Here is a 25,109-nt window from a genome sequence, read left to right as displayed (position 1 = left end):
TTAATTCTGGGAATCTCCCACCAATGTGATATTTTACATTCAATTGATAAAATTGGTATGAAGGTGAAATTTCAACAGAAAAAATGAATATACGTATAAGGTTGTGCGGAACGCTTACTCCATGCTTCTGATTTTAATTTCTCTTCTCAATTAACAATAAAAATGGCAATGTCCCCCTGGGATTTTCTGCTTTGGGGCATGAACCTCTGCTCCAAAGGCAATTTTAGAAAAATACAGAAGTATCCGATACCCTCCTTCGCTTCCTTTCATCTGAAACCTGAATCTGATGGTGAATGTCCAACTGAACGAGATGCCTCAGTATAATGAATTTGACATCATTAAAGTGTAAAACTCCACCAAAATTAACAACAGACACCAAAGAACAAGAAACAAAGGAACCAGGGACATATTTTTAAGACCAGCACACTTCTTTAAGTTGTTTTAACATCCTCAAAATCATGGTTTCCACCAAGCTAAACACCTGTGAGTGATGTACCTAACCAAAATACAGATTCTGGACAACGCTCTCAGGTACATGTTGGGATTGTTGGGGGGTGTCCTGTGTTGGGCCAGGAGTCGGACTTGATGATCTTTGATGGTCCCTTCCAACTCAGGACATCCTATGGTTCCAGGACAGCATTTCTCACACTAGCAACAGATTATTTATTCAGTGGCACTGAAAATGTGAGGTGACATTTTCAGTGGCCCTATTTAAAAATTAACTTGAAAAACATAATTTTCAGCTCTTTTAAAGTACTGAGAAATCTGACTCACCCCAGTTCAAGATTTGGAACTTTCTGCTTCTCAGCTGAATTCCTCAGCAAAGCAGCAGCTGGATTTAAGGCTGTGTATGTGCTACTGGGAATAAAACTGTGTCATGCTCCAAACCCACCATTACACATACTCATTAAACTTGATAATGTCATGACAAATGCATACTAATGACTTAAGTTTTCTTCCTCTACCTTCATCCCATGCTTCAAGGGAGCTAAATGCACACTTTAGGAGGCACAACATCTGGCTCTTGTGTCTTCCCCTGGGTAGGAGTCTCTTGGTCATGGTCTCTATTTAACCATCACCTTTTAACCAGTTCTGATGACTCAACACTGATGGAGGCCCACACAACCCATTGAGTCCTGCATGGAGATGCTGACTGAAACACCAAAATTAACATGTGCCAGAAGAGTCCTCAAAGCAGCACAAGGAGTTGTGGATTTCCCGGCTCCAGGAAAGCCAGGAGACTACAAGTCCCTTTGCTTGTACAGTTTGAAGGGAAGAAGATGGACATTCAGATGGTGATGAATGAGGTGCGTTCATCACCTACATGGGGTCAGATCTCAGCTGTGAACAGGACTAGCTCAGCATTTCAAGTCAGCCAGGCTGGTGTTTAACAAGATGCACCGAGGGAAGGCCCTGGGATTCATGGCCAGTGCCCTGTCAGTGGTCAGAGTGGTCACCTGAGAGCTGCCAGGGGTGGAGAGTCCCCAGTGCAGCTGTGAGCCTGTGGGTTCTCCCATCTCTCATGAGTTGGCCAGTTCTGGGTTGAAAGGACATGCCTGGTATCCTTGGCTCCCTGCTGGCCCAAGGCACCTCTCCCCTTGGCCACTCCCTTGACAGTTCTGCAAGTTTGCTGGAGGTTGCCCAGGGCGGTGGTGGAGTCACTGCCTCTGAAGGGATTAACAGATGTGTGGATGTGGCATTTGGGAACATGGGTTAGTGGTGGCCTTGGCAGTGCTGGGGGAACGCTTGGACTCAGTGGTCTCAGAGGGCTTTTCCAGCCTCAATGACTCTGTGGGTCTATGAAAGGTGCCAGTTCTGGCACAGGCTGTTGATTCTACAATGTGCACCAGTTACACCCACTATATCCCAGGGAGCCAAGGCTTCGGCTTCCAGTGTGGCTGCTGGGCTTTGGCATTCTCCCCACAGCCTGAAGACATGGTTGTGAATGGTTTCTGAAGTTATCTTGGCAACTGGAAACAAGCAGTACAATATCAGAGCACAGCATCCAGCTCAAGCAACACATGTTGAGAGACCACTGACATACAAAGATCCTTGGAGCTGTACCCACAGTCACACAGGACACGTCTTTGGGGGTTATTTAGAATAAAACAACCCTCCTGAAGGAGTGGAAAGCAGAACTGGTCTTCTCCCTTTCTGATTCAACTTTAGACTCTATAACACCAGCAATGAGGAATGCCACAGATTCCATGGCTTAGCCAGCTATGGATGGCATGACTTCATTTTTCATGTTACAATATTCATGTCCTCCTGTTTGTTCTGCTGCGTGTCGAGGCCTAGCAGAGTCAGCTGCCCTGGCCTTAAGGAGGCTGATAAGGCCAACAGTCCCAAACCCAACAAATTTAACAACTGCTCTGCAAAATTTACATCTGACATCACCACGTAAAAAGTCTGTCTGCCAGAGATATTTAATAGGGATTTTTCTACTTTTTTTTTTTTTTTTTTTTTTAAGGAAGAAAGACTGGGTTGATGTCCTTTAGTCATAGAATCAATCACAGAATGGTTTGGGTTGGAAGGGACCTTAGAGCTCATCTCATTCCAGACTTCCTGCCATGGGCAGGGACACCTTCCACTAGCCCAAGTTGCTCCAAGTCCCATCCAACCTGGCCTTCAACACTTCCAGGGATGGGGCAGCCACAGATTCTCTGGGCACCCTGTGCCAGGGCCTCCCCACCCTCACAGGGAAGAATCTCTTCCCAATATCCCATCTAACCCTTCCTGCTGTCAATGGGAAGCCATTCCCCCTTGTCCTGTCCCTCCATCCCTTGTCCACAGTCCCTCTCCAGCTCTCCTGGAGCCCCTTTAGGCCCTGGAAGGGGCTCTCAGGACTCCCTGGAGCCTTCTCTTCTCCAGGTGAACATGCCCAGCTCTCCCAGCCTGTCCCAGAGCAGAGGGGCTCCAGCCCTCGGAGCATCTCCATGGCCTCCTCTGGACTCGCTCCAAGTGCCTCTCGTGCTGAGGCCCCAGCCCTGTACACAGCTCTTGGGGGGATCTCAGGGGGGCAGAGTACCCTCTATGACATGTGTAGGAAGGGAAGTTCCTCCCCTGCTCTCCCCCTCTACATATCCATTAACCTCCTCTGTTACTGAACCAACACCCAACAGGGGCACCTTTGCCCACTGCCCTCTCCCCTCTGCTCAGGCCACCTCCCCACCTGCCCTTCCCCAGCTCTGCCTGCACTGGCAAACCTCTGCCCTGTACACATCCCTGCAGGTACCAGCCACCTCTCCTTCCTGCTTCCCAACACCTGCCTTCTCCTGCCAGTCTTCCCTTTGCACCAAATAATTACACAGACTCATTTAGAAAACAAGAATAATACACACACAGAGGAGAACATACAGGAAAACACTGGTAAAAATGAAACAAACCCCACAGGACAGACTTAAGTAGTTTAAAAACCCCAAATCTGTTCTTTGGACTTGTTTTAATTCTCCACCTTGTTCTTGTGCTTCACCAGGCAAGCTCCAAAGTGCCACCTCAGTGATACTCACACCTCCTGTACTGTCAAATACACAGCCAAGATTTGGGTATGACTCACAAACACCATAAATACTTCTGGGTTTATATTGGAATAGAGGAAACCAGGTAATTCTGCTGTGAAAGCTGACTGTAACTATCACAACCCACTTAAAAAGTCAGGATTTAGAATATTTTTCTTTTGATGGCTACCCCATTAGTATTAGTGTTTTACTTCTGCATAGACCAGCTACCACTGAAACAAAACTGAGTGGCAGGGCAGAGTCACAGCTGGCTGCCAACATGAGCAGGCAAGAATGCCAATCCACCTCTTTTATCACTTTTGCCCAGTTTGCTGAAAACCCGAAGTTGTTAGGTGCTCCTGAATATCTGCGTTTATGCTTTTCCGAGTTCCTGGAAAGTCATTCTGACATTCAGACCAAGCTTCAAACACAGATTCATTTTTTACTATCCTTCCAACCCAACAGAGACGGAGGATACAGTAAAGGTGGCACTAGTCCTCCTGCTTGGTTTTGGCATCCGTGCCCACCTCCAGCTCCCTGGCAGTCAGCCCATGGAGCCCAGAGTTAGGAAATGCCAGCAGATGTGCAGATGTTACCGACGGTGTCCAAGCCCCCAGCACACGTCACCCACTGACACAGCTCTGTGTGTTCACAGAAACAGCCTCACCATGCACTGGGAACACGTATACACCTTTTTTGGGGGGTAATATTTTTGCCTTTTAAAACCCATGGCGCTCCAGAACAACATGAAGAATAGAAAATATTTTTGGCAAGCCCTTCATTCCCAGGCATCTTTAAATAATGCCTGTAAGTACCCAATATTCAGTATACTTGCACAGAAGGCAGCTCACATTCCTAAGCATATTCCTTGACCAATGTCAACCAGAATTACCTGTAAAAAAGGAATATTACACCATATCTTCACACAGATGACAAAGACAGAAATCACCACTATCAGGCAGTTTGACTTCAATTCTTTCTAACATCTCCTATTACAATTCAAACTACTGCTGATGAGACTCTACCTGCATTTCCATGCTTCCTTAAAACATTTGGGAAGGAACATTTCAGTGCTCCTGTGACACAACTGGATGCCTGAAGTTTCCCACCCTCCCCCCCAGCAAACTTCTAACCAGGATTTGCAGCCAAACTTCCACAGAAATAAAGCAGAATATAAAGTTTTGCTTTGCATCCCAATTATTTCATTGCTGCCTACACTTCTGATGACAAAAAATAAACCCACTTACTCTTATTAAACACACCATCAGTTTCTCTTCTGAGCTATTTCCAGTCTTAAAGAGTAGCCTTCACTTTGTTAAAAAATCATATAAAATATTACATTCACAGCAAACAATTTGCTGCTCGTGGTAGAAGCATCTCAGGTAAATCAGAGATGTCTTCTGGTTCCAGGGGGAAAGAGAAGACTTGAAGACAGACACACAACTGCCCTGCTTATTAATGACAGTGGGTGGACAGTAAAAGAAAATAATAAATTGAAAAATACATTTTTCTATTTAAATGTATAGTTAATGTTTTATATATTTTTTTTTTAAAATGTATTTTGCATCATGGGACAACTCACTTCACTCCTACCCCTTATGAAAACCCTTCAAGGAGGCATCTCTCTCTGTCCAATAACCCCCAGAGACAATGCAGAAGCAAAGGTACAAATACTGCTGCCCCCAGCCCCTCATTTCTGACCATCACACAGGACCAGCGACAGCTTTTCTCAAAACCAATACCCCACATGAGATGAGACAACCTGCCCTAACAGCTTCTTGCTATTTATTCCAGTTGAAAAAAAAACCAACACAAAAGGCATAAGAATTCCCACGTTTCCTATTTATCCAGCCTTTATTTCCAACATAAAACCTTACTATAACTTTCTCTAATGGGCTGGAAATCTGCTTAGTGTTCCTTATTCTTTTGTTGCAAAGGCATTTTTGATCAAAAGAAGTGACAAAAGACGGTGTTACCAGATGGACTGAGGAAGTACAGCCTGAGCTTCACTTTCTCCCTCTTGGAAAGCTATTTTTCCCCATCCTTTATGTTATTTCCCAAGTTCTTTTTGTCCTTCCAGTGGATGCAGCTGTGATTCAGCAGAGGTGTAACATCTCCTCATGGGGCTCATCCCTCCAACCACTAACACACAGGTCGCTTGTCTGGTTGTGTCACACTATTCCCTTCCTCCTCTTTTGGCCACTTCTCTCCCAACACCACACAGCCCTCTCCTCCCTCAACTTCAATTTCCCCTTTAGGTTGGAATTCAAAGGGTACGAATAGCAGAATGATGCTCAACTCCCAAACCAACTCTTGTCAAAGTCCTTTATATCATCCTACTGCCCTGTTTTCTGTCACTTCACAGCATTCTGTGCCATCTTCATGGCCAAAACACCCAATAAAACCCACACCAGGAATGTTTGCCATCTGCCCTTGCATCTCTGTTGCAGCCACCGTGGTTCTTACAGGGGCTTCATGCCCCAAACCATCCCAGGCATCACCCACACCAGGGCTCCAAGCAACTCCTCTAAGCAACAAGGAATGATGTGAAATGAAGAGCAGGGAATCCCAACCTCTCCATGCTCTTGGCAAATCACCTCCAAAAGACTTCAGTCAGCCCTGTCGATTCCCTGGAACAACTGCCGTGGTTGAGAAAGACATAAACCCTCTAAGATCAGTGTCCTGAGAGAGGGACATTCCTGTTGCTCTCTCAATGATATTCTGCCTTCCCCACAGGCTTTGAGACAGAGACACCAAGACTGCAGGAGGTAAAATTAACTCTAAATTGATACTAATGAGTGATTTAAATAAGAAAAATAACCACTCACTTTTCCACAGTTACAAGAGGGCAAAACACCCACATCAAATACTTCAAACTGCTGCAGGAGTCTCAGGGGAAAGACACCAAAACACCACAAAAAGCACATCAAAAGAAGGTAAGAAGTGACTTCACAGAGCAAAATCTGTGCCCTCACCATCACTCTCTATAAATCTTCAAGTATATGTAACTCTGGAGCCAGTTAAACCATTATTATGTAGAAGGATTATTTACTTTTCACCCACTTCGGCAACTAAGAATTGAAATTAAATTGCTTAATAAATTTGCACAAACGTTTTTCCCTGTGCAGTCAGTGACCCAATCAACTCAGGAATGTGCAGGTCCCAAAGCAGAGGCACTGGAGCAGTTCCTCCTTGGCACATCTCACCTCACGAACAACTGCAGAGCTACTAGTGCTACAAGGGTTTTTTTTCCTTCTACATGCCAAAAAAGACAATGGTTTACTATCCAGATCTAGTTCTCTTGCTTTTAAGGGATTACAAAGCAGCTCCTCACTGTTATTTTCCTCTACTTTGGCTCAATTTTTCATTTTTCAAAAAAAATGAAGCCAGCAAAACTTATTAGTCAAACAACCTCCAGTTGTGAGGAGAAGGAAGACATCTGGAAACCCAGGCCAGGGTGGGACAGAATGGTAAACTGGGGTTCTGGATGTGCACTCATTCCTTTTTTTGCCTCCCTCTGTATCACCCCTCAGCCATGAAAACCAGCCCTGAACACACACACATTGCAATGGCTTTGTCCTGCTACTGAATATACGAGGGGAGGAAGAGGTGCCTATCTGCTGTAGGATACTTTCACAGCAGCTCTGAGGGTGGTATTGTCACGGTGCCCGGTACAACAAGCAAGGGTCAGCACACGCATCCAGCTGTCCCCTCTCTCAGCCCAGTACTCACTCCAATTCCACTCAAACAACGGCTCACAGTACCCAAGCCACCAGCTACTGTTCTGTTGAAGGAAGGTTAATATTAAACATCAAAAAGAAGAAAACTTTAGTAAGTTGAAACTGAAGTTGAGCAACAGGTGGTAATGATATGAGTATTGCTGTGTATCATTGTTAATAAGCAGTTTGGAATTTAAAAATATATATTTTATATATATATATATATATATGTATATATATATATACTGCAGCCCACGTATCCCTTAAGATTATTCCAAAAGACGATTTTAAAAAAAATCGGATTAGTACTGAATGAAAAGAGCTGGACATTTATAGGAAGCATCTATCTGGAGTAATTTTAGTCTATGTCCTCCTCCACATCTGAGTTCTGAAAAGGCTGCCAGACACATAGCAAAAGGTATGTCCTTCAAGGAGGGCCACTTACTCCACATGTCTCATTCTGTGTTTGCATGGGGTTAGCCTTTGGCTCCATGTCTTGCCTTTTTTGGTTCTGCTTCAGTTGGTTTAAAGAAGGTTTTGTCTGGGCAGCTCCAACAGATTTGCTCGTCCACTGGTCCACCAGCTTGTGCAGGTCATCTGTGAACGTCCCTTTCTTGTTGTTACTGTTGTTGGCCTGAACCTGCAGCGTCGACTGCGGGAGGGGCTCAGGACACGTCACCAGGCTGTTGGTCGAGGATCCTGGAAAATCACACAGAGAGAACTGACAATGACATCTCTGCCTCAGCTCTGCAGCTCAAACACCTTCTCACCTACTGCCACTCCAATGGTGGCTTTTCAGACTTTTAACCCTCCCCCTCCTGGCTACAGAACTCCTTTGCTTAAAGAAATGGTCCAAGTCCAATGGCTCTGTATTTTCTATCACATCATGTTACCCTGGCCACTAACGTCTCTCTGGGGAAATTAAGGACAGGGAGAGAAGCCAGGAATGCAGCCCAGTAATGCTGCCATCCTGAGGCAGACACCACCTTATCAGAGATTACCACGAGAAAGTGGGAGGCGGGATGTATTGCTAAAACTGCAGGCATTCATAGAATTGATTTACCATTTATTTTGCTTGCATAAGTTTACTGTCCTCCTGGAAAAATGTAATTGTTGCAGAGGTTACAGGTAGGATTGGCTCCTGTGCCTCAAAGGCTCTGGGAACCCACCATCTCTCTTGATGACATCAGGACCATTTATTTGGCCACCTGCATATTTTTGGGGAAAAAACCCCATCAGGACCGTGAATGTATAGAAGACAAAGGAGAGAGAACATAGTGGGGGGTGAATTTTTGAGATAAAGAACTTTTGGTATAGATAAAAGCAACCAGGAAGAGTATTGACAGAGGTTTAAGTTCATATGTTCACTAGGGAAGAAAATTTTCTGTGCTTTTCCTGTGTTGGTAACTACAGTTCTGACACAGCAAGCTCAGCAGGGAACTGCAACTGAAGGAGCCTGAATCTGACCTAAGCAGGAAATGTAAAGTAACTTTTCAGCTAACATATTTGAGATAGCTAAAGATTGGAAATAAAGACCATCTCTCCAAGCAAAAAGTTCATAGAACTGTAATATAATTATTACATAAGCAAACATGAACATTCAGTCTTCTTTTCTCTGTTAATCAGTTACCAGCCAATGAAACCGAGTCCACTAATTAGTCCTACAGTAATACAGAATACGTTAATAACCTTTAAATGATCATGCATTCAACCTGCAATGTCACTTCTAAGTGAATACTGCTCAATCCCTTTTCCTTTACTTGGGGGAAAGTGAGAAAAATAAGGCTTTTGAGAGAAAAGCTCTTCAATTGGTGTTTAATATTTCATGCAGCTCAAGGGGGCCGGGATGGTTTTAAGCTATCAATTCCTCCAGCAGAGAACTGCAGTCATATAAAGGTGTGTATTTCAGAGACAAACACTGAACCCAGTTTCCTGGCTGCATGCGTGCACGTCTCACACACACACAGAACACCACAACTCTCTTGCAGCATGCGAGGTTCCCAAGACATCACAGCACATGCATTAGTCTCAAAAGTACCACAATTTATATTTCTCGTATAAGTGCATCAGCTCTAGTTATTAAACAACTAGCTTTTAGTAAAAAATAATAATATAAAAAAGCAAAGAACATCCCATGCCATGAAGGAAATACTGAGAAACAAAAATGGGATAGTTACTACTACTGTGATCTTTGCCTAGACATAGTCGTTTCAAGGTGGACCCTACAAGGTAAAACAATACAAGACACACAGAATTAGGTAAGACTAAACACAACGAATTGGACGGACAAGCTTCTGTACTTTTAAGCAATCAAAAAGTAGTTATTATGCAAGAAAGGACAGACAAAGTCAGCAGTTCAGGTGAGTAAAGGAAGCCTAAATAACTGGACAGCTCAAACCTTTCTTAATGTGCAGCCATTCAGAAGCTTTGGAAAGTACCACAGCATGCCAAAAGCAAGGGCTCGTGACTTAAAGATGCATTTGTTTGGGTTTTGGCTCTTTTTTTTTTTTTTTTTTTTGGGGTGTTTTGGTTGTTTGGGTTTTTTTCCCCTTTTTTTTTTTTTTTCCAAATCGCCTTGGCTTCCTAATAGGAGGTTTTGATTTGTTAGCTATTAATGCAGGAAATGATGTCAATTCAGTTTGTGATTGGAGGCCAAAAATGCTTTCAGGAACAAGTCAAGCTAGTCTGGCTGCAAAGACAAACCATAAAACAACCCTAAAACTCCTGTTTTACAAGTCCAAAAAGATACATTGTTCTGCAGGTCTGAGGCCAATTGTTTCCAAATATTTTATTTGGTAGGATTTGTGTCTAAATGTGAGATTCTGAACTTCAATTGAACGGAACTGTGAATGAGTTTCCCTTATGCCTTGTCCAAGTGCAGAAAAATAATCCAGCAGAGTAGCTGAGTTTTAATTTATCTTAACTATGTGGTTTTTTCATTATTATCTCGTTCCATCCTTCATCGTGATTTTACATAGTCTTTTGACAGATAGCAGAGTGCCAAAGTATGCCGAGACCCCGACTCGACTGTCAGATCTTGCCAGACATCGGCACCGTCGCTATTTGGGTGCCAAATTTCCTGAAAGGTATTTTGGACTTGGTAAGAAAAATACTGTTATGGTATGGGAGGAGATGAGTGTCTGACATGGGCTATGGAGAGTTCGTTGGGAAGAAGCACTTTAAAAGATGAGGAAAATCAGAGTGGGGTAAAAAAGTAAGGTAGAGGATGGATGTGCTTTTTCTCTAGAGTAAACAGTGGAGGTATTTGATGTTACTGTGCCAGAAATAAAGATTTAAACTCAGAGATTGCAGGTCCAGGCTGACACAGGCCCTGAATGAGTCTTCACAGGAGAAAGAAGAGATGTCAGTCAGAGACTGAGGAAGAGAAAGTAAAGAAACAACGGAGGAAGTAAGGGAGAAGAGATGTTTGTGCTTGGATATGGGTGGCATGAGGAGGAACAGAGGATTGCTTTGAAAGAATTTCTTATTATTTCATATAGTTCATATAGGTTTCTATCCTGGGAAAATCAGAAGGACAAGACTACAGCAATGCAAGCATGACCATGTTTAGTTCTCATCTCAAAGCCCAGATAACAAACACAGTCACATTCACAACTCAACCATCTGTGTTGTATTCTTAAATCTTTTCCCCTCTTTTCCCTCAGATATACCTTACCTTGCCTATCCCAAAGTTAGCTACCAACTCCCATTATGGAAAGAACTCCCATGATGGAACTGGCCGTGGCAGCAATCCTAGGAGGTTATTTCCTGCAGCAAAGGCAGTACTTACACAATATGAATGTGAATGGAAAGCAACTGCCTGCGAGAAATAAAAGCAGGCAGCTGACTGCAGTACGTGCTCAAATGCATGTAAAAACGTTTTAATCACCAGCCCCATCACTTCCTGCACACCCAGGCACAGGTTTCCCTGCACCTCAGGTGCCAAATCTGCCCCAGGGCCTCCAGGCTTGTGGGGAAGTGACGGAGAGCGGAGAGCGGCGACACTTGACAGACTCACAAAACACTGTGTGAGGAGAGTTGGCTTCAAGGAAAATATCACAGGAGAGTCGGTCACCAAAAAGAGAGCTGCTCCTTCCAAGCAGCATCACTCCAGCGTGGGGCCCTGAGAGATGGGAAACCTTCCCTAAGTGGTGATACAGCCCGAAGCAGGGACTGACAGTCATCGGCTACAGCAGGTTGTGAATTCAAACTCAATTAAAAATTCACTTTGTAGACCTAATTCACCAGATTAATTGTATTACTACTAAAATCAAGGTGTTTAAGAACTGTAAAGTTAGGAGATAAATCATAATTAAGATTTAATATAAGACTGTGAAAGTTCAGTAGAGTGTTTTACCTCCAATTCCAGATTTCTTATCTGAGGAATTAAATAGCTATTATATCATACAGGACAGAAAAAAATCCACTGTCCCATATTTGCACTCTAACAGCTGCCAAAAAGTTGGAAAGCTACAAAAAAATAGAAATGGCAATAAACTGCTAGGCCATTTCCATAATTGCATATGCACATACAATATATGAATTGTTACAGACCTGACAAAAACTGCTTTACACAAGATTCCAAGCCTAAGCCAAATGGAGCTTTGAAAATTCCTCTCACAATCAGCAGAAACTCTTCCCTAGGACACTCTTGCAATTTAACCCAGGAAAGGAATTCAGGCTAAAATTATGTTGGAGCCCATCAAAAATATTTTATTTCATGAAATGTATGAAGGAGAAATCAATACTGGACATGGGGAACAGACCTGTCCTGGAGAACACTGTAAAAGTGTTCAAGTTTGATGGATCTTATAACCAGAGCAAGACACTTGTGATACTGCCTTTAATGCATCTGAACATTTATTTTTCAAGTTACTGCTGACTTTTCTGCTAATGCAGTAAGAGGTCTCCTGATGGAATATCCCACCTCCCCAAAGGGTTAGTTTTCCTTATGCAAACATACAGATTCAGAGTATTTCTGAAAATCCAGCACAATCATTCCCAACAGCCCTCAAACAAAAAATTCCCAGGGAAATCTCGATTTGTGAATATTCCCAGGACTGCCAGGACATGCCCCTGAGCTGCTGGCACTGGATGGCCACGTCTGAGCCCTGCACACCCGGCACAGGCAGCCAGATCATGGAACTCTACCTAGAATGGGTTGGGTTGGAAGAGATCTTAAAGATCATCCCATTCCAGACTTCTGCCATGGGCAGGGACACCTTCGACTAGCCCAGGTTGCTCCAAGCCCCGTCCAACCTGGCCTTGGACACTCCCAGGGCATGGATGCAAACATGCTTGGTGCCTAGTCCAAATACTTGGTTTGCCTGCCTGCTGGGTCAACTGATGTCCCTTCCAGAGAAACATGAGCCAGCTGGCATTTCCATCATTTTCATCTTCAAATAATAGAATCAAAGGATGGGTTGGGTTGGAAGGGACCTTTAAAGGCCCATCTCATTCCAACCCTGACATAGGCAGAGACATCTTCCACTAGACCAGGCTGCTCCAAGCCCCTTCCAACCTGGCCTTCCTCAAGTACTAATTTTCCTGAGGCCCCTGGTCACAGCTGCTCTGGATACCAGCTCAACAGAACCACCAGCTGCATGTCCTTCCAGCCCCATCCCCATTCCTGCACGCACACACATCATGAACCTGCTGGGCTCACCGGGAAAATAGCTGGTACAACCTCCTGCCCCACCAGAACCTGCCCACAGCTCAGCCCTGGGCCCTGTCTGGCACCCCAAGTGAGAGGCAGCACTGGAAACCAGGCTGTGCTCTCAGGATTTGAATCTGCTCAGTGGTGACTCTGGATTGACGTGCCAGGGCTAGATGCCTGAAACGTGGTCCATCTCCTGGTGTGATTCAGGAATGGGGGAGTGCAAACCTCCTCCTGAGCACGGCGCCCAGAAGAACCCGAGAGAGCAGATGGGCTGAGAACAGAAAGCAATTAGTCATGCTGAGTTGTTTAAGCACCAGGAAACCTCACCATTTGAAGGATTTACATATTCCCTTGGTTTCATTCACAATATCCATGCACCCAAACATTTTTAATACACTAGTTTTTAATGGCCATCTCCCAGTCTTTTTAGATCCTACTGAATAGTAATTCCGTGGAAGATTCATGAAACGACTTCTGGCAATTACATGTGCAGAGGAAGAAATTACTGTGGCCGTTGTAACACCAAATGGGAACATCTGAGAACTGAGAATTCCCCTCAGGTTCTCAGAAAAAATCCCAGAATGCAAAATTGTCTCACAACTTCACAAGTTGTTAAAAACTTACATGACAATAAATTCAATAAACGTCAGTTTTCAAGAACCCGAGTGCTTGGGCTTTCAGGGAGCTCAAACAAAAAAAAAAAATCAAGATTATTTTTTAGAATACTGTTTACTCGTAAAATTAGGAGGAGTGTATTTGAGTGGTCTTGTGCCTTTGATCTGAACCATTTGGAGAGTGATGAGCGATGCAGAGCTCCAATATTAATGCAAACCCACAGTTATTTAACCAAACACTTCCTCAAAAACGTTATCAGCCTTTCTAAGGTTATATGTAAGTGGCCTATAGTACCTGTTCAGCACAACATATCTTTATTGTACAAGCAAAATCCGTTTGCCTAAAAAGCAGCATCTACAATTGGGTAAAAAAGTCTTAATTTTTTAATTAAATAGCTTGATAGCATTTGGTGGAATTGCCAATTACTTTAGAAGTCAGACGAATAGGGTACAAATAGAAGGTGCACAGTTATTTGAGACAGAACTCCTGGATCCTAACAATCCATTTCCAAGTATCTAAAAATCTGATATTGCTTTTTACTTATTTATGCTTTGATGAACTGCTAATTGACTTCATCTCTGAGGTCACATAAGGTCATAAGAAAATAAACTGAGTCAAGTGCTTCAGCCAGATCAGCTTACACAAAAAGGTGATGGGACTCTCCCTTGGAGTAACCAGATCTTCTTGCTGTTATGAGTACATCAAAAATTGCTCACTTAAAGTAATTAAAGTGACATGAGGAAAAGCCCACCTAGGATACAGATTTGGAAAGAACTAGCTGGAGCACTGTTGTCTCAGCATTTCCACATGCAAAGAGCGGGGAAAAAAAATTAAAGAAAATAGAGTGGATATAAACAGTACTGTATATTGTGTTAATACAGCCCTTGTATGGAAGTTATACCCTCCAGTGACCTTCTAGAACTGTATCAGCTTGCTACATGCATGTCTTCAGAGTCCAAACATGTGTGAAAGAGACCATTCGTCTACAGAAGGATGGATTTCGTTTTGTTGTCGCTGGAACCGGGACAGCAGACATGTATATTTGCCACATTGCAAATAAAATTACTTCAACAGAAATCACATAAAGTACAAAAGCTTTGGTAAGTCCAGGGTAAAATTTACCATCAGGCTATATATAATAAATGATGAGATCTTCCACACATGCTTTTGGTGCCCAGGCACGAGCCAAAAGCAGTGCAAAAAAAGCTTTCATATGAAAAATTAATATAAATAAGGTGTGTTCATGATGATTACTTAAAAGAAAGCGAAAAAGAAAGAAAAGATGTTTCAGAAAAAGGGGCATCCTGCCAAACATATTAGAGATATAAACCATGGAATTGGAAAAAGGGAGTAAAAGAAAGATGGACTGTGATAAAATACAAAAGAACAAATACAAACAGATGGACAAAGACACAGGTCCACTGAGGAATCTGGTACGAGGTTTGCTACTAGATTTATAGGTCACTCTCTCAGACGTTTGGTGGAAAACCGTCCAGCCTGCAAATGAATATAAAGGGAAGAAAACAAAGACACTTATAAAGTACAAGTAGCTGTGATCAGATGTCCTAAACCATCAGTCAAATCAGCTTTGTTAGTTAAACCTCCACATCTCCCCCTTAACTTTGCCAAAGAGGAGCAAGTTCACTGACCATACACAAAGGATGCAATAACAGCAGAAGAGGACAGATAGATATTTTGCAGATTAGTTTGGCAGGATGTGCAATGAGAGGAAGGTATTTTAATCATCATTAGAACTTCCCATATGCATGGCAACAAGATCAGTCAAAGCCTACGACAGGGGCAATACACAGAGATCTCAGAGGTGGGGGCTGGGGAGCACAGCCAATCTACAGTCCTGCAGCTGGGACTCCAAAATCATGCACAAAGTGAACCCCTTAGAGAAAGGAAACATAATTTGGTCCCCTGGGTTTGGTTTTCTTTTAATTTTTTTTTTATTTTCCCTTGCATCCAAGACAGTTTAGTCGTTTATAACGAGGAACTCAGGGTCTACCAGCATCAAGGGTCTAAAAAAATGAATCAAAGGAAACAGTCTCCTAGCTTTCTGAGTCTTTTTTGTTTTCCTTTCATTTTTTTCTCAGGAATCTGTAAGGCAGACTCCAGAGAAGGTGCCAGTATAAAGCCACTGAAAGGTATTTCCTTCCTAAAAATCAGGAATGTCTTGGGCATGCCTTCTCGAGTGGTGGTAACACTCGGAAAGATACTTTAATTTTGCTCTTCTGACAATACTGCAACGATCTTTTCAAAGACAAGCTAGTAGTTTGGATTCTCAAAGGTTCACGTTCCTCTATCACTCCTAAAAAGTTCAAGCCTAAGGGAAGGGAACTAATTTTAGCATGTGCTGGAAGAGACACGAAACAGCCGGCAAGAAAAATCACCTTGGCCAGAGCTTGCGTTGGCGTCGGCTCCGTCGGGGCCCAGGCCGGAGCAGATGTCAGAGGACAGAGAGGCTTTGACAGAGCAGGGCTGCTGGGTCTGCACAGCCTTCCCGAAGGTGGGGGGTGTGGGGAGGGTCACCGCGGCTGCTTCAGGGGAGCCCGGCTGGGATTTACTTGTTTCTTTGTGGGGTGAGTCTTTAGAGTCTGAAAGATTACCTGAAAGAGCAAACAAACAGAACATATGCGACAGGAAGCTCTAGGAAACCTCCAGACAAAAATCCCTGCCTAAAAATAATCTGTAGCTTGGCACCAAGAGGAACAGCAGTTCACCATCCTGGTGTACTGTACGGAGCACAGGCTTTGGGGACAGCCTGCCCCAGAAAACCACCTACACATCCTATCGCTGAGCCCACTTCTCCACAGAGATCAAGGAGCAGGTTTGGTTTTTACAGTTTCTCTTCTGTGTTTTCAGGAGCCTCCCAAGGAGCACAGCTGGAATCAAGTGAGAGCTGCTGGGGTGCTGAGGAGGAGGAGGAGTGCAGGGAACGATGCAGTGGGACACAGAGGTTTGCCTTGGTGTTGCTTCTGACATCAAAGGTGAAATTAAGCAAATGGAGAGGAATAAAAAGTTGCTGCAGACACGTGGAAATTTTTATTTATAGCTCTCTGAGTACAACTGTCATTGCCACTGTTAGATGCTTCTGCTGATAAATCTACATAACACATTTATGGCATTTGTATTCTGGCGTTTTTCTATGTTTTATATATTATATATTCTCTCTATATATATTTCATATGTTTTATATATTTATATATTCTATATTTTACCCAAGGTATCTATGTGTAGATTCATCTCTCTGTGTAAATACTTGCATCTATACATCTATATATTTATAATTTCACATATATCTATTTATAAATATCTGTATCTATGCATCTATCTACGTATTGATAGACAAATACATACCTATAGATATCTAGATAATGTTTGTATGTATACTTCTGTATCTATACTTCTGTCTACAAAGATATCTTTTTAAAACCAAAATACCCTTGTAATCGTTGTTACATGGATTTATCAGCAAAAGCATCTAACAGTGGAAATTACAATAACATCAGTAATGTTATTAGAAATTGCCTGTCCTTGATCCATGAGGAAGGATTGAGGAAGGCCAAAAAAATGAGGAATCTACACTGTCCAGGGTGAGAAGACTTAGGTAGGAACACAGATTCTCAAAGGTGATGTGAACTTTAGACAGTGTCTCAAAACCTGGAAAATAACATGAAAGGAATGAATGAAGGCGAGCAAGCACCAGTGATCTGATTGAGCAGATTTCTGGGCTCTAACTGAAGGTGACAAGGATTAAAAAAAAAGAAAATTGGGACATTTAATGCAGAAATAAGCTTAAATTCTTTGGACTAGGGTAGCACATGGATATAAGCCAAGATCCAGAAGTGGAGAGAGATGTAGGTTTTTCGGACAGAGAGAGGGAAAACAGCTAGAGACAACCCAAGGACCAAGTAGAAAATGAATAGCCCAAGGATAAAATTGCCATTCTGAGTATGTGACCACAGGGGAAGGAAGTGAAACCCATGGACATCAGGCAAACTGCAGCTCAAGGGCTAGACAGCATTGAACACTGCTACAGTCCCTGCGGGAAAGAACACTCAGACTCAAGATGGACCACAGAACTTACTGCCTCTGAATGCTATTTTTCCCTTCTCAGTTGAAATCTTTCCCTAAAAGCAAAAACCTCCTAAACACTCTGTCTATAAAGATTTATGCAATGAAATTCGAAGGAGACCTTCAGTGACACTGAAAACAAAAGCCACCAGGTTTGAAACACAGGGTGGACACTGGAAATGCTCTGCTCCCCTAAATAACAGTGTGAACTAAGCTGAAGAAAAATTATTCATACTTTAGTATGAATACATTTCACTGAAGAAATAGGTACTGGGGTATATTGACATTTCCCAGCTAAATTATATTTTTATACTTTTCCAAGAGATAACAACTCAAGACTGTACTACTGTGTGAAAAATCTCACGCTACTTCAGATGGTCAAAACCTCATAGTTTTATAACTGCTTTTAACTCCCATCCTTTGGGGGAGCAAATGCAATCCCATCTCTTTTATATGGCATCTGGGAGGAAAAAGTAAACAAGAACAAGATACACCACCTAATCAGTAGAGGATAACAGCACCTAAGAAGTGAATACAAACATCAGTAAATAGCATTTGGACAAAGGAAGAGATGCAACCAGGCTGTTTTCCAAATTAAAGTGGAATATTGTTCTTCTGCCAAGCGCTGTAACTAATGCAGAGCAGGCAGGGATAGCTCAGCACTGAGAGCTGGGATAAATCTGTCCAAACCCAACAAAAATTCCATCCTTTCCTGCAGGTCATCACACAGCAGAGCCACAGCTGACACGAGCAACAGGCGTAGGGAAGCATCCTAGTGCACCTACTTGTGCTTGATGTTCCACTCCTGAGCTGCTGGACCAGAGGGTTTAAGAGTTTTCCAGCTTTCAATTTGTTTTTGCTGGTTCTTCGGCGCCGGCCGCTCGGCGGGGCAGAGTGAAGGAAGCCCAAGTTGGGAGGAAGGGGTTTCCCCAGCCGAATATAGAGTGCCTCTATCTCATTCTTCTGCTGGGTCTGGAGTTCAGCAATTTCTTTCATATGCCTACAAAAAAATAAAGAACTCTGCAAGCGATGTATTTGACAAAGCACCACGTCTTGACAGTGTAATTAATTTTAAGAGATGAAACAAAACAGTCCTTGGTTATAAGACAATCAACTCTAAGTATGTGAAGTTGTAACTGTCTACCTGTGATGACTCCCCATCCCTGGAAGTGTCCAAGGCCAGGTTGGACGGGGCTTGGAGCAACCCGGCTAGTGGAAGGTGTTCCTGCCCATGGCAGGGAAGTGGAACAAGATAAGCTTTAAGGTACCTTCCAACCCAAAGCATTCCATGATTCTACGACTGATGTCTCAAATATTCATTTATAAGACCAAATCCTAGACAACTAAAAAGACTTTCAACATCCTCAGCCAAACCAACCGATTTTGACATTAGATCTGGCTGGAACTTAAACAGCTCCAGAATTTCTCTTTTCAAACCAGTGACTTTAAAAAAGTGAACTCTCAAGGCAAGTACACCAGTGTGAAGAGTTCAAGATGAAGAAAAACACAAGCGTTTCCCATAAAACTGCCATTAGCACATGAATCACTACCTTATTTATACTGTAGATTTCATGATGCCATAATGTCAGTTTAAAGATTTGGTATAACTGTAGCTCTGCTTTAGAAAGATGCATCATCTGTATTCAGCAGAACCATTATACCCTAAGATAAAAATTAGTATTTTGGTTAAACTACCACCTAATGCTAGTTTTTACCCATCATCTGCCAGGAAAGGAAGAAAATGTTCAAATTTAAAGCAGTCACCTTTCCAGGCTGGCAGCATGACAGCCTCCCCGTTGGAAGGAGCAGCAGCAAAAATGGTTTGGGGTTTAAAAAAGTTATTACTAAACCATTCAGTTATTATTGAGCTATTGTTGAATTACTAACTTATTATTGAAGGCTAGGTTGGACAGGGCTTGGAGCAAGCTGGGTAGTGGGAAGTGTTCCTCCCCATGGCAGGGGTTGGAACAAGATGATCTTTAAGGTCTTTCCAACCCAAGTCATTCTGTGATTCTGTGATTCTATGAATTGTTCTTCTACATGGAACTGGTAAATAAGGTGATGCATAGAAGGACGCACTGTGACATTTGGGGGTGTGGAGTCTCAGTGATGGCTAATTTCACAGAACCACAGGATACACTGAGTTGGAAGGAACCCACAAGGATCACTGAGTCCAACCCTTAGCCCTGCACAGGCCCAGCCCCAACAGTCACCCCCTGTGCCCCAGAGGATCATCCAAACCCTCCTGGAGCTCTGGTAGCCTTGGGGCTGTGCCCACTGCCCTGGGGAGCCTGTTCAGTGCCCAACCACCCTCTGGGGGAAAAACCTTTTTTCTATATCCAATCTAAGCCTCCCCCGAGACAACTTCCCCCCAGAACCAGTTTACTATTACAGCTCTGCTCATCCTAAGCTGAGCTGCTGCCAAGCTATGGTAACACAAGCTTCCCTCGCATTTATTGCGACCCAACATACTTTTCTCTCAGGTTCTGCAATTCTTTCTTCATATCAGCATCTTCAAACTCTGAGTCATTATCACTGCTCATGTAGGACGACTGTGAGTGGAAGGACGTTATGTTGATGGTGGGAATCTTCGCCCCTTGCCCATTGGGCGACTCCAGGCCTGGGGAGCCGCCTTTGCCAGACCTCTGCAGGAAAGCAGCAGCCTTTTTGATCAAGTCCGTGGCTGCACTGCTGCTGGGGGGGGAGAGCTGGGCAGCAGCAGCGGGTTGCCGAGGGAAGGGCTCGTCGGCGGAGTCGCTGGAAGCCTGGTCGCAGAGCACATCGACGGACGAGGCCGTCTGCACCCGCCGCACGGCCGCCTTCATGTCCGGGCTGGAGGGCAGCTCGTCCAGGTACACGTCCGGGGGCGCCGAGAACCTCAGGCAGTGCGGGGACGCCAAAGTCAACTCATCCTGCGTGCTGACAACCGAAAACCTGCCGATGGTTTTGGCTGGGGTGCCGCTCTCCTGAGCCTCAGCCTGTTTGCCATAGGAACCAGAGTCTAGGGAGCCATCCCTGTGAAGGTTACTCATCACCCCATCTGCTGCCGATCGCCGCGTTACACTCTCCGTGTGCGCAGGCGAAGCCATCCTCTCTGCCTCCTCTCTCCTCTGGGAAGCTTCCAGCTGGGGAGTTATGCTTGATGATGTAGGTGCAACCTGCAGGAAATAAGAGAGATTAATTTTGAAAGTAACTGTAACAATCAAGCACAATCAAAACTGCTCCTTGTTCTGGTTACCTGAAGGAGACCTTCTGCTGGAGCAGCAGGAGCTGAAGTGATGCTTGCAGCTGGACCTGTTTTAAAGATGAAAAAAAATTAATTTCTCAAATCTTTAGTATAATAAAAGTCAACGTTTTTAATGTGATAAACTGAAATGATAAACTGAAGAATAATTTACATACTCAATCTTTGTAATACAGGATCTATAATGCAGGAGGCAATAGCAATGGCAATATAAAATATCTGCAGATAGGCAGACCTATTGATTTGGGGAATTCAGATAATAATAGAAGTGTGGAATTTTATTAGTCAGCTGAAAATTTTTAACGAGAAAACCAGAAGGATGAAACCTGCATGGTACGTTGGGCCTGACTCCTACAGTGTTCTTGGTGTCTCAGAGACACACAGTGACCACGGACAGGTCAATGTCTCACACCTTTACTGTGACATCAACACCTCAAACCTGAAATGAAGGTAAATGCACCCTGCCAAAAGTGGAAATTATAAGCCCAAAAGGTAGTCACTTGGACAACAATCACACCAGAAGCGCAATATTAGTGGTCGGACTAATCAGTCAGTATTTCACCCCCCAGATACTGGTTTTAAAGTCAGACCAATGCATACAAGCTTTTGAGAATGCTGCATTTGTATGGCACACACTGCACAGAGCGAGGGCACAGCCAAATCTGTCACTTCAGAGCTCTGAAATGGTGACATATAGCAATGCTGGATGGTTTCTAAGATATACTGATTTTACTACACAGCACTTGCAAACTCTCTCCGTTGCCTGCAGGGAAACAAATGGATGCCAGCTACCCAAAACCCTCTCACTCTGCCCTAAAAGCTCGGGACAATCAACATCCACCAGGACCAGAATGGCCTAGCTTGTCACACAGAACTGGCAGCCAGATCTGCCACGATCTCAAAAAACATATATATTATCAGCCCACCCCAACCTCACCCATGACAGCAGGAGCAGTGTGGCATTCCTCAGCCTTTAAAACTTCCCATGAGCTTCAACAAAGCTAAATGGAGGTGAATTAATTGGTAAACTCGGGCAAATAAATAGGTGAATGGAGGTAAATAAATAGGTAGACAGGTAAATAAATACCCATGTTCTTTTTGTGGCTCCTACTACGATGCTGTAGGAAGTGCTATTGTAGCTACAAGCACCTGAGGAGAAGTGATCCATGGGACTCCCTTGAGAATCCCCCATAATAAACATAATAAACTCCTACTGAATTTAGTTGTTTAAAATCTGCTGTTCCCATATAATATTCCTTCCAGAATTGGAACCTCCCTTTTTCATTAGTTACCAAGACTCCAGAATGAAATGTTTTTAACAGTGACAATATCTGCAGTGCCACCTTTGTTACAGTTCCCCAAAGACTGCAAGGGTGCAGGGAGATAAACTCTCATTCTGTTTTCTTCTGGAATCTCTGATGGAGAGGATCTGACTCCTGTAAAACTTCACCTCTGAGTTCTGTGTGAAGACAGGGACACAAGCCTCATGTGAAGCCAGCAGTGGCTCAGAGGGCAGAAAACGAGAGCACACACTCCCCCAGAGGGGTGACCCTTAATCATGTTTTTGTTGTCAACACGATTTTCTGAAACCCAGGAATTCCGAGGGACTCTTTAAGGGCACTGTAGGAACGCAGCCTTCTGTGTGAATACCCCACATCCACCCCAGAGACAGGAATTGCGCTGATGGGTTAAAAGAAATCCGAGTTTTTAGGAAGGTCAACAGAAATGAGATGTTTAATATGGGTTATATTAAAACCAGGATCCTAAACAGCAGTGCTGGGCAGTGCTCTGGAGTCAGGAAAAGGTGAGCAGGGAGGGGACCTGGAGCAGGGACCGTGCACAGGCAGAGCTGCCTCAGTGAAGGAGCATTACCTGTTCCACTTGCTGACCCACCTCTTGCTTCCAAGGGACGTGCACTGATGCTGGTGACCTCCGACTGGTCAAAATTCCAGTAAAAGGAAAAAAGAAACACAGTTTCAGTTTCACTCACAAAGCAGAACAGCACTGCATTCTCCTTCCCTCGCTCCCCCTCGCTGCCCTCACACTGTCGGGGAATATTAAACTATTTCACACTGCCTGTGGAGGTGGCCTTCGAGTTTTGCCTCCAACTCCTCCATTTTTTTCTTTCCTTGGAAGAAATAAAGCAGTGGCAGTGTCACACTGGGAACTGCAGCATAAGTTACTAAAACCCAGTATATTACATATATACATGCTTGGGGTTTTGTTCTGGTTTGATTTTCCAGCCAGACTGCATATTCTTCATCTGTATGTGTGCCTTCAGAAGTTCTATGTCTCTTTCCTTATTGGCACTGATTTTAACAGGACAAATTCCAGTTACTGGAGAGACCTAACACCTTGCACGGAGAGAGAATTTTATCTGCTGTAGAAAGTCATTTATCATTAGAAAACAACACACTTGAGTGCAGCCACTTTCGTGTACCGTACAGTGTCTCTCAAACAGCTGACACAGTCCATCTGGAACAGCCTCAGCCTTGCTAGTGGGGATGGAGTTATCTCCTGAAATGCTACTTTTAAAATAAGATAGAGAATCCCAGAATGGTTTTGGCTGGAAGAGACCTTAAAGGTCAACTCATTCTATCCCCATGCCACGGGCAGGGACACCTTCCACTACACCAGGCTGCTCCAAGCCCTGTCCAACCTGACCTTGGGCACTTCTAGGGATAGGGCAGCCACAGCTTCTCTGGGCAACCTGTGCCAGGGCCTGGAACAGACACTGATCTTCTAGCACAAAGTTCTGCAAATCTGTTGATTTAATAAACTGGAGATTTTATCTGAAAGAACGTGGCATGGGGGCTCAACCAAGACACTGAGTACCCACTGCTCCCACCTGCCCTAGAGGCTCTCAGGGCGGTCTTGCTCTGACAAGCTTAGGAGGAGACAAAAGAAACCATTACAGGACATCTATGGAGTGTCTGCCCTTGGCTGCAGCATGTGGACAAGGCAAAGGCTCCTGAAGTGTTTGCTTTATCCAGACTGACTTGGAAGGCAGGAATCGTAACACTGCCATCAATCTATATTTCTAAAAATTCCTATTAAAGCACAATTGTCTTCATCAGAACTAGAGCGACTACACCTCTTGTGTTTTGCATTCTTAAACTACAAAGAAATGAATGCATTTCTGCCTGCTTTGGACACAGGACACAAGAGGAGATGAATTAAGGTATTACACCACTTTTAAATCCAAAAGAAAAGTCTGGCTTTCACTAACAAGCATTTCTGTAAAATTAGTTAGGATGCATCCAACAGGAAAAATTCAAGAGAGCTTTCACACTGGAAAGCCAGTCAGCAGGCAAAGGTAACATACGCTGGAGCAGAGATGTGAAAATGTTTAGGGAAGTAAGAGATATACACACGTCCTACTGCAGGCATGTGGGTGCCGAGCTCCACCCCAGTGCTGGCCCTACAGGCTGGGTTTGGGGGCACAAAGGGCAGAACCACTGTGGGACTGACCGGTGGTGGGCAGGGCAAGAGCTCCGATGGCACGACGGGCGCCAGTGGCTTGGCAGCAGCTTTCACATCCTGGCTGGTGTCTGGGACATTATAGCCTGGATCCCTCCCATCCGACACCAATGCAGGACCTTGTTCTTCGGGAAAAGGTGGCAAGGTAAATTCAGTGTCACCCTGTTCGGGTGGCACAGAAGTGTCCGGCGTCCCAGCTGACGCAGAGGAAGTTGGAACATATTCCTGGTACAGCAAATTGCGCAGCTTCTCATCGAGGCTTTTAATCGTGTTGTCCACGAAGTCCACCCGAGGGGGTCCCTCCCCATCGGACTCGGTGGTGCCAGGGGGGTTCTGCTGCTGCAGGAGCCCGACCCCCGCGCCGGGGCCGGACACGGGCTGTGTCGGTGGCACCGCGGTCAGCGGCTGGGCTGCAGCCAGCGGCACCTGCGTGGGGCTCTGCAGCTGGGACCCCGCCAGCCCCAGCCCCTCGGGGGCAGCGGGGAAGGGTTGGCTGGCGAAGGTGAGCGGCCCCGTGCCGGGCTGGCCGCCCTCCGGCAGCGGCGGTACCTGTGCCACCGGCTGCCGCTCCAGGACCACGGTGTCTGGGAGCAGCGGGAGCGGGCCGGGAGCCGCGGGCACGGCCTTGTGCGGCCCCACGCTGCAGCAGGCGATCTCCACATCGGGCACACACGCAGCCTCCTCTGCCGGCGGCTGCAGCTGTGGGGCTGTGGGGGCAGCGTCGGGGGGCTCCTCCAGCCCCCCCGGATGAGGGGGCACCGCTGCCACGGCTGGGGGGTACTCTGCTGCCACGGCTGGGGGGTACTCTGCTGCCA

The 25,109-nt window shown here is 44.6% G+C and overlaps 1 protein-coding gene across 8 annotated transcripts in view; it reads right to left on the bottom strand.

Annotated features, from left to right (window-relative positions):
- WNK2 (WNK lysine deficient protein kinase 2) overlaps positions 1-25,109 on the bottom strand; it is a 120,432-nt gene that overhangs the window by 10,358 nt on the left and 84,965 nt on the right. For 3 of the 8 annotated variants that reach the window (XM_027664936.1, XM_027664944.1, XM_027664942.1), the window contains 9 exons: positions 24,286-25,077; positions 22,687-22,750; positions 20,809-20,864; positions 20,043-20,728; positions 18,356-18,570; positions 15,887-16,102; positions 14,889-14,987; positions 9,394-9,438; positions 7,662-7,915 (listed from right to left, as the gene is read on the bottom strand). In XM_027664936.1, coding sequence (XP_027520737.1) covers positions 7,662-7,915; positions 9,394-9,438; positions 14,889-14,987; positions 15,887-16,102; positions 18,356-18,570; positions 20,043-20,728; positions 20,809-20,864; positions 22,687-22,750; positions 24,286-25,077 — 2,427 coding nt within the window. Of the gene's footprint in view, positions 1-7,661; positions 7,916-9,393; positions 9,439-14,888; positions 14,988-15,886; positions 16,103-18,355; positions 18,571-20,042; positions 20,729-20,808; positions 20,865-22,686; positions 22,751-24,285 lie in introns of all 8 variants that reach the window. The other 5 variants (XM_027664937.1, XM_027664943.1, XM_027664935.1 and 2 more) reach the window with 4 other exon arrangements.

This window comes from Corapipo altera, unplaced genomic scaffold (genome assembly GCF_003945725.1).
Source record: "Corapipo altera isolate COAL_440 unplaced genomic scaffold, ASM394572v1 124, whole genome shotgun sequence".
Lineage (NCBI taxonomy): Eukaryota > Metazoa > Chordata > Aves > Passeriformes > Pipridae > Corapipo > Corapipo altera.
The sequence above is the reverse complement of the archived record's forward strand: the minus strand, read 5'-3'. Positions and strand labels throughout refer to the sequence as shown.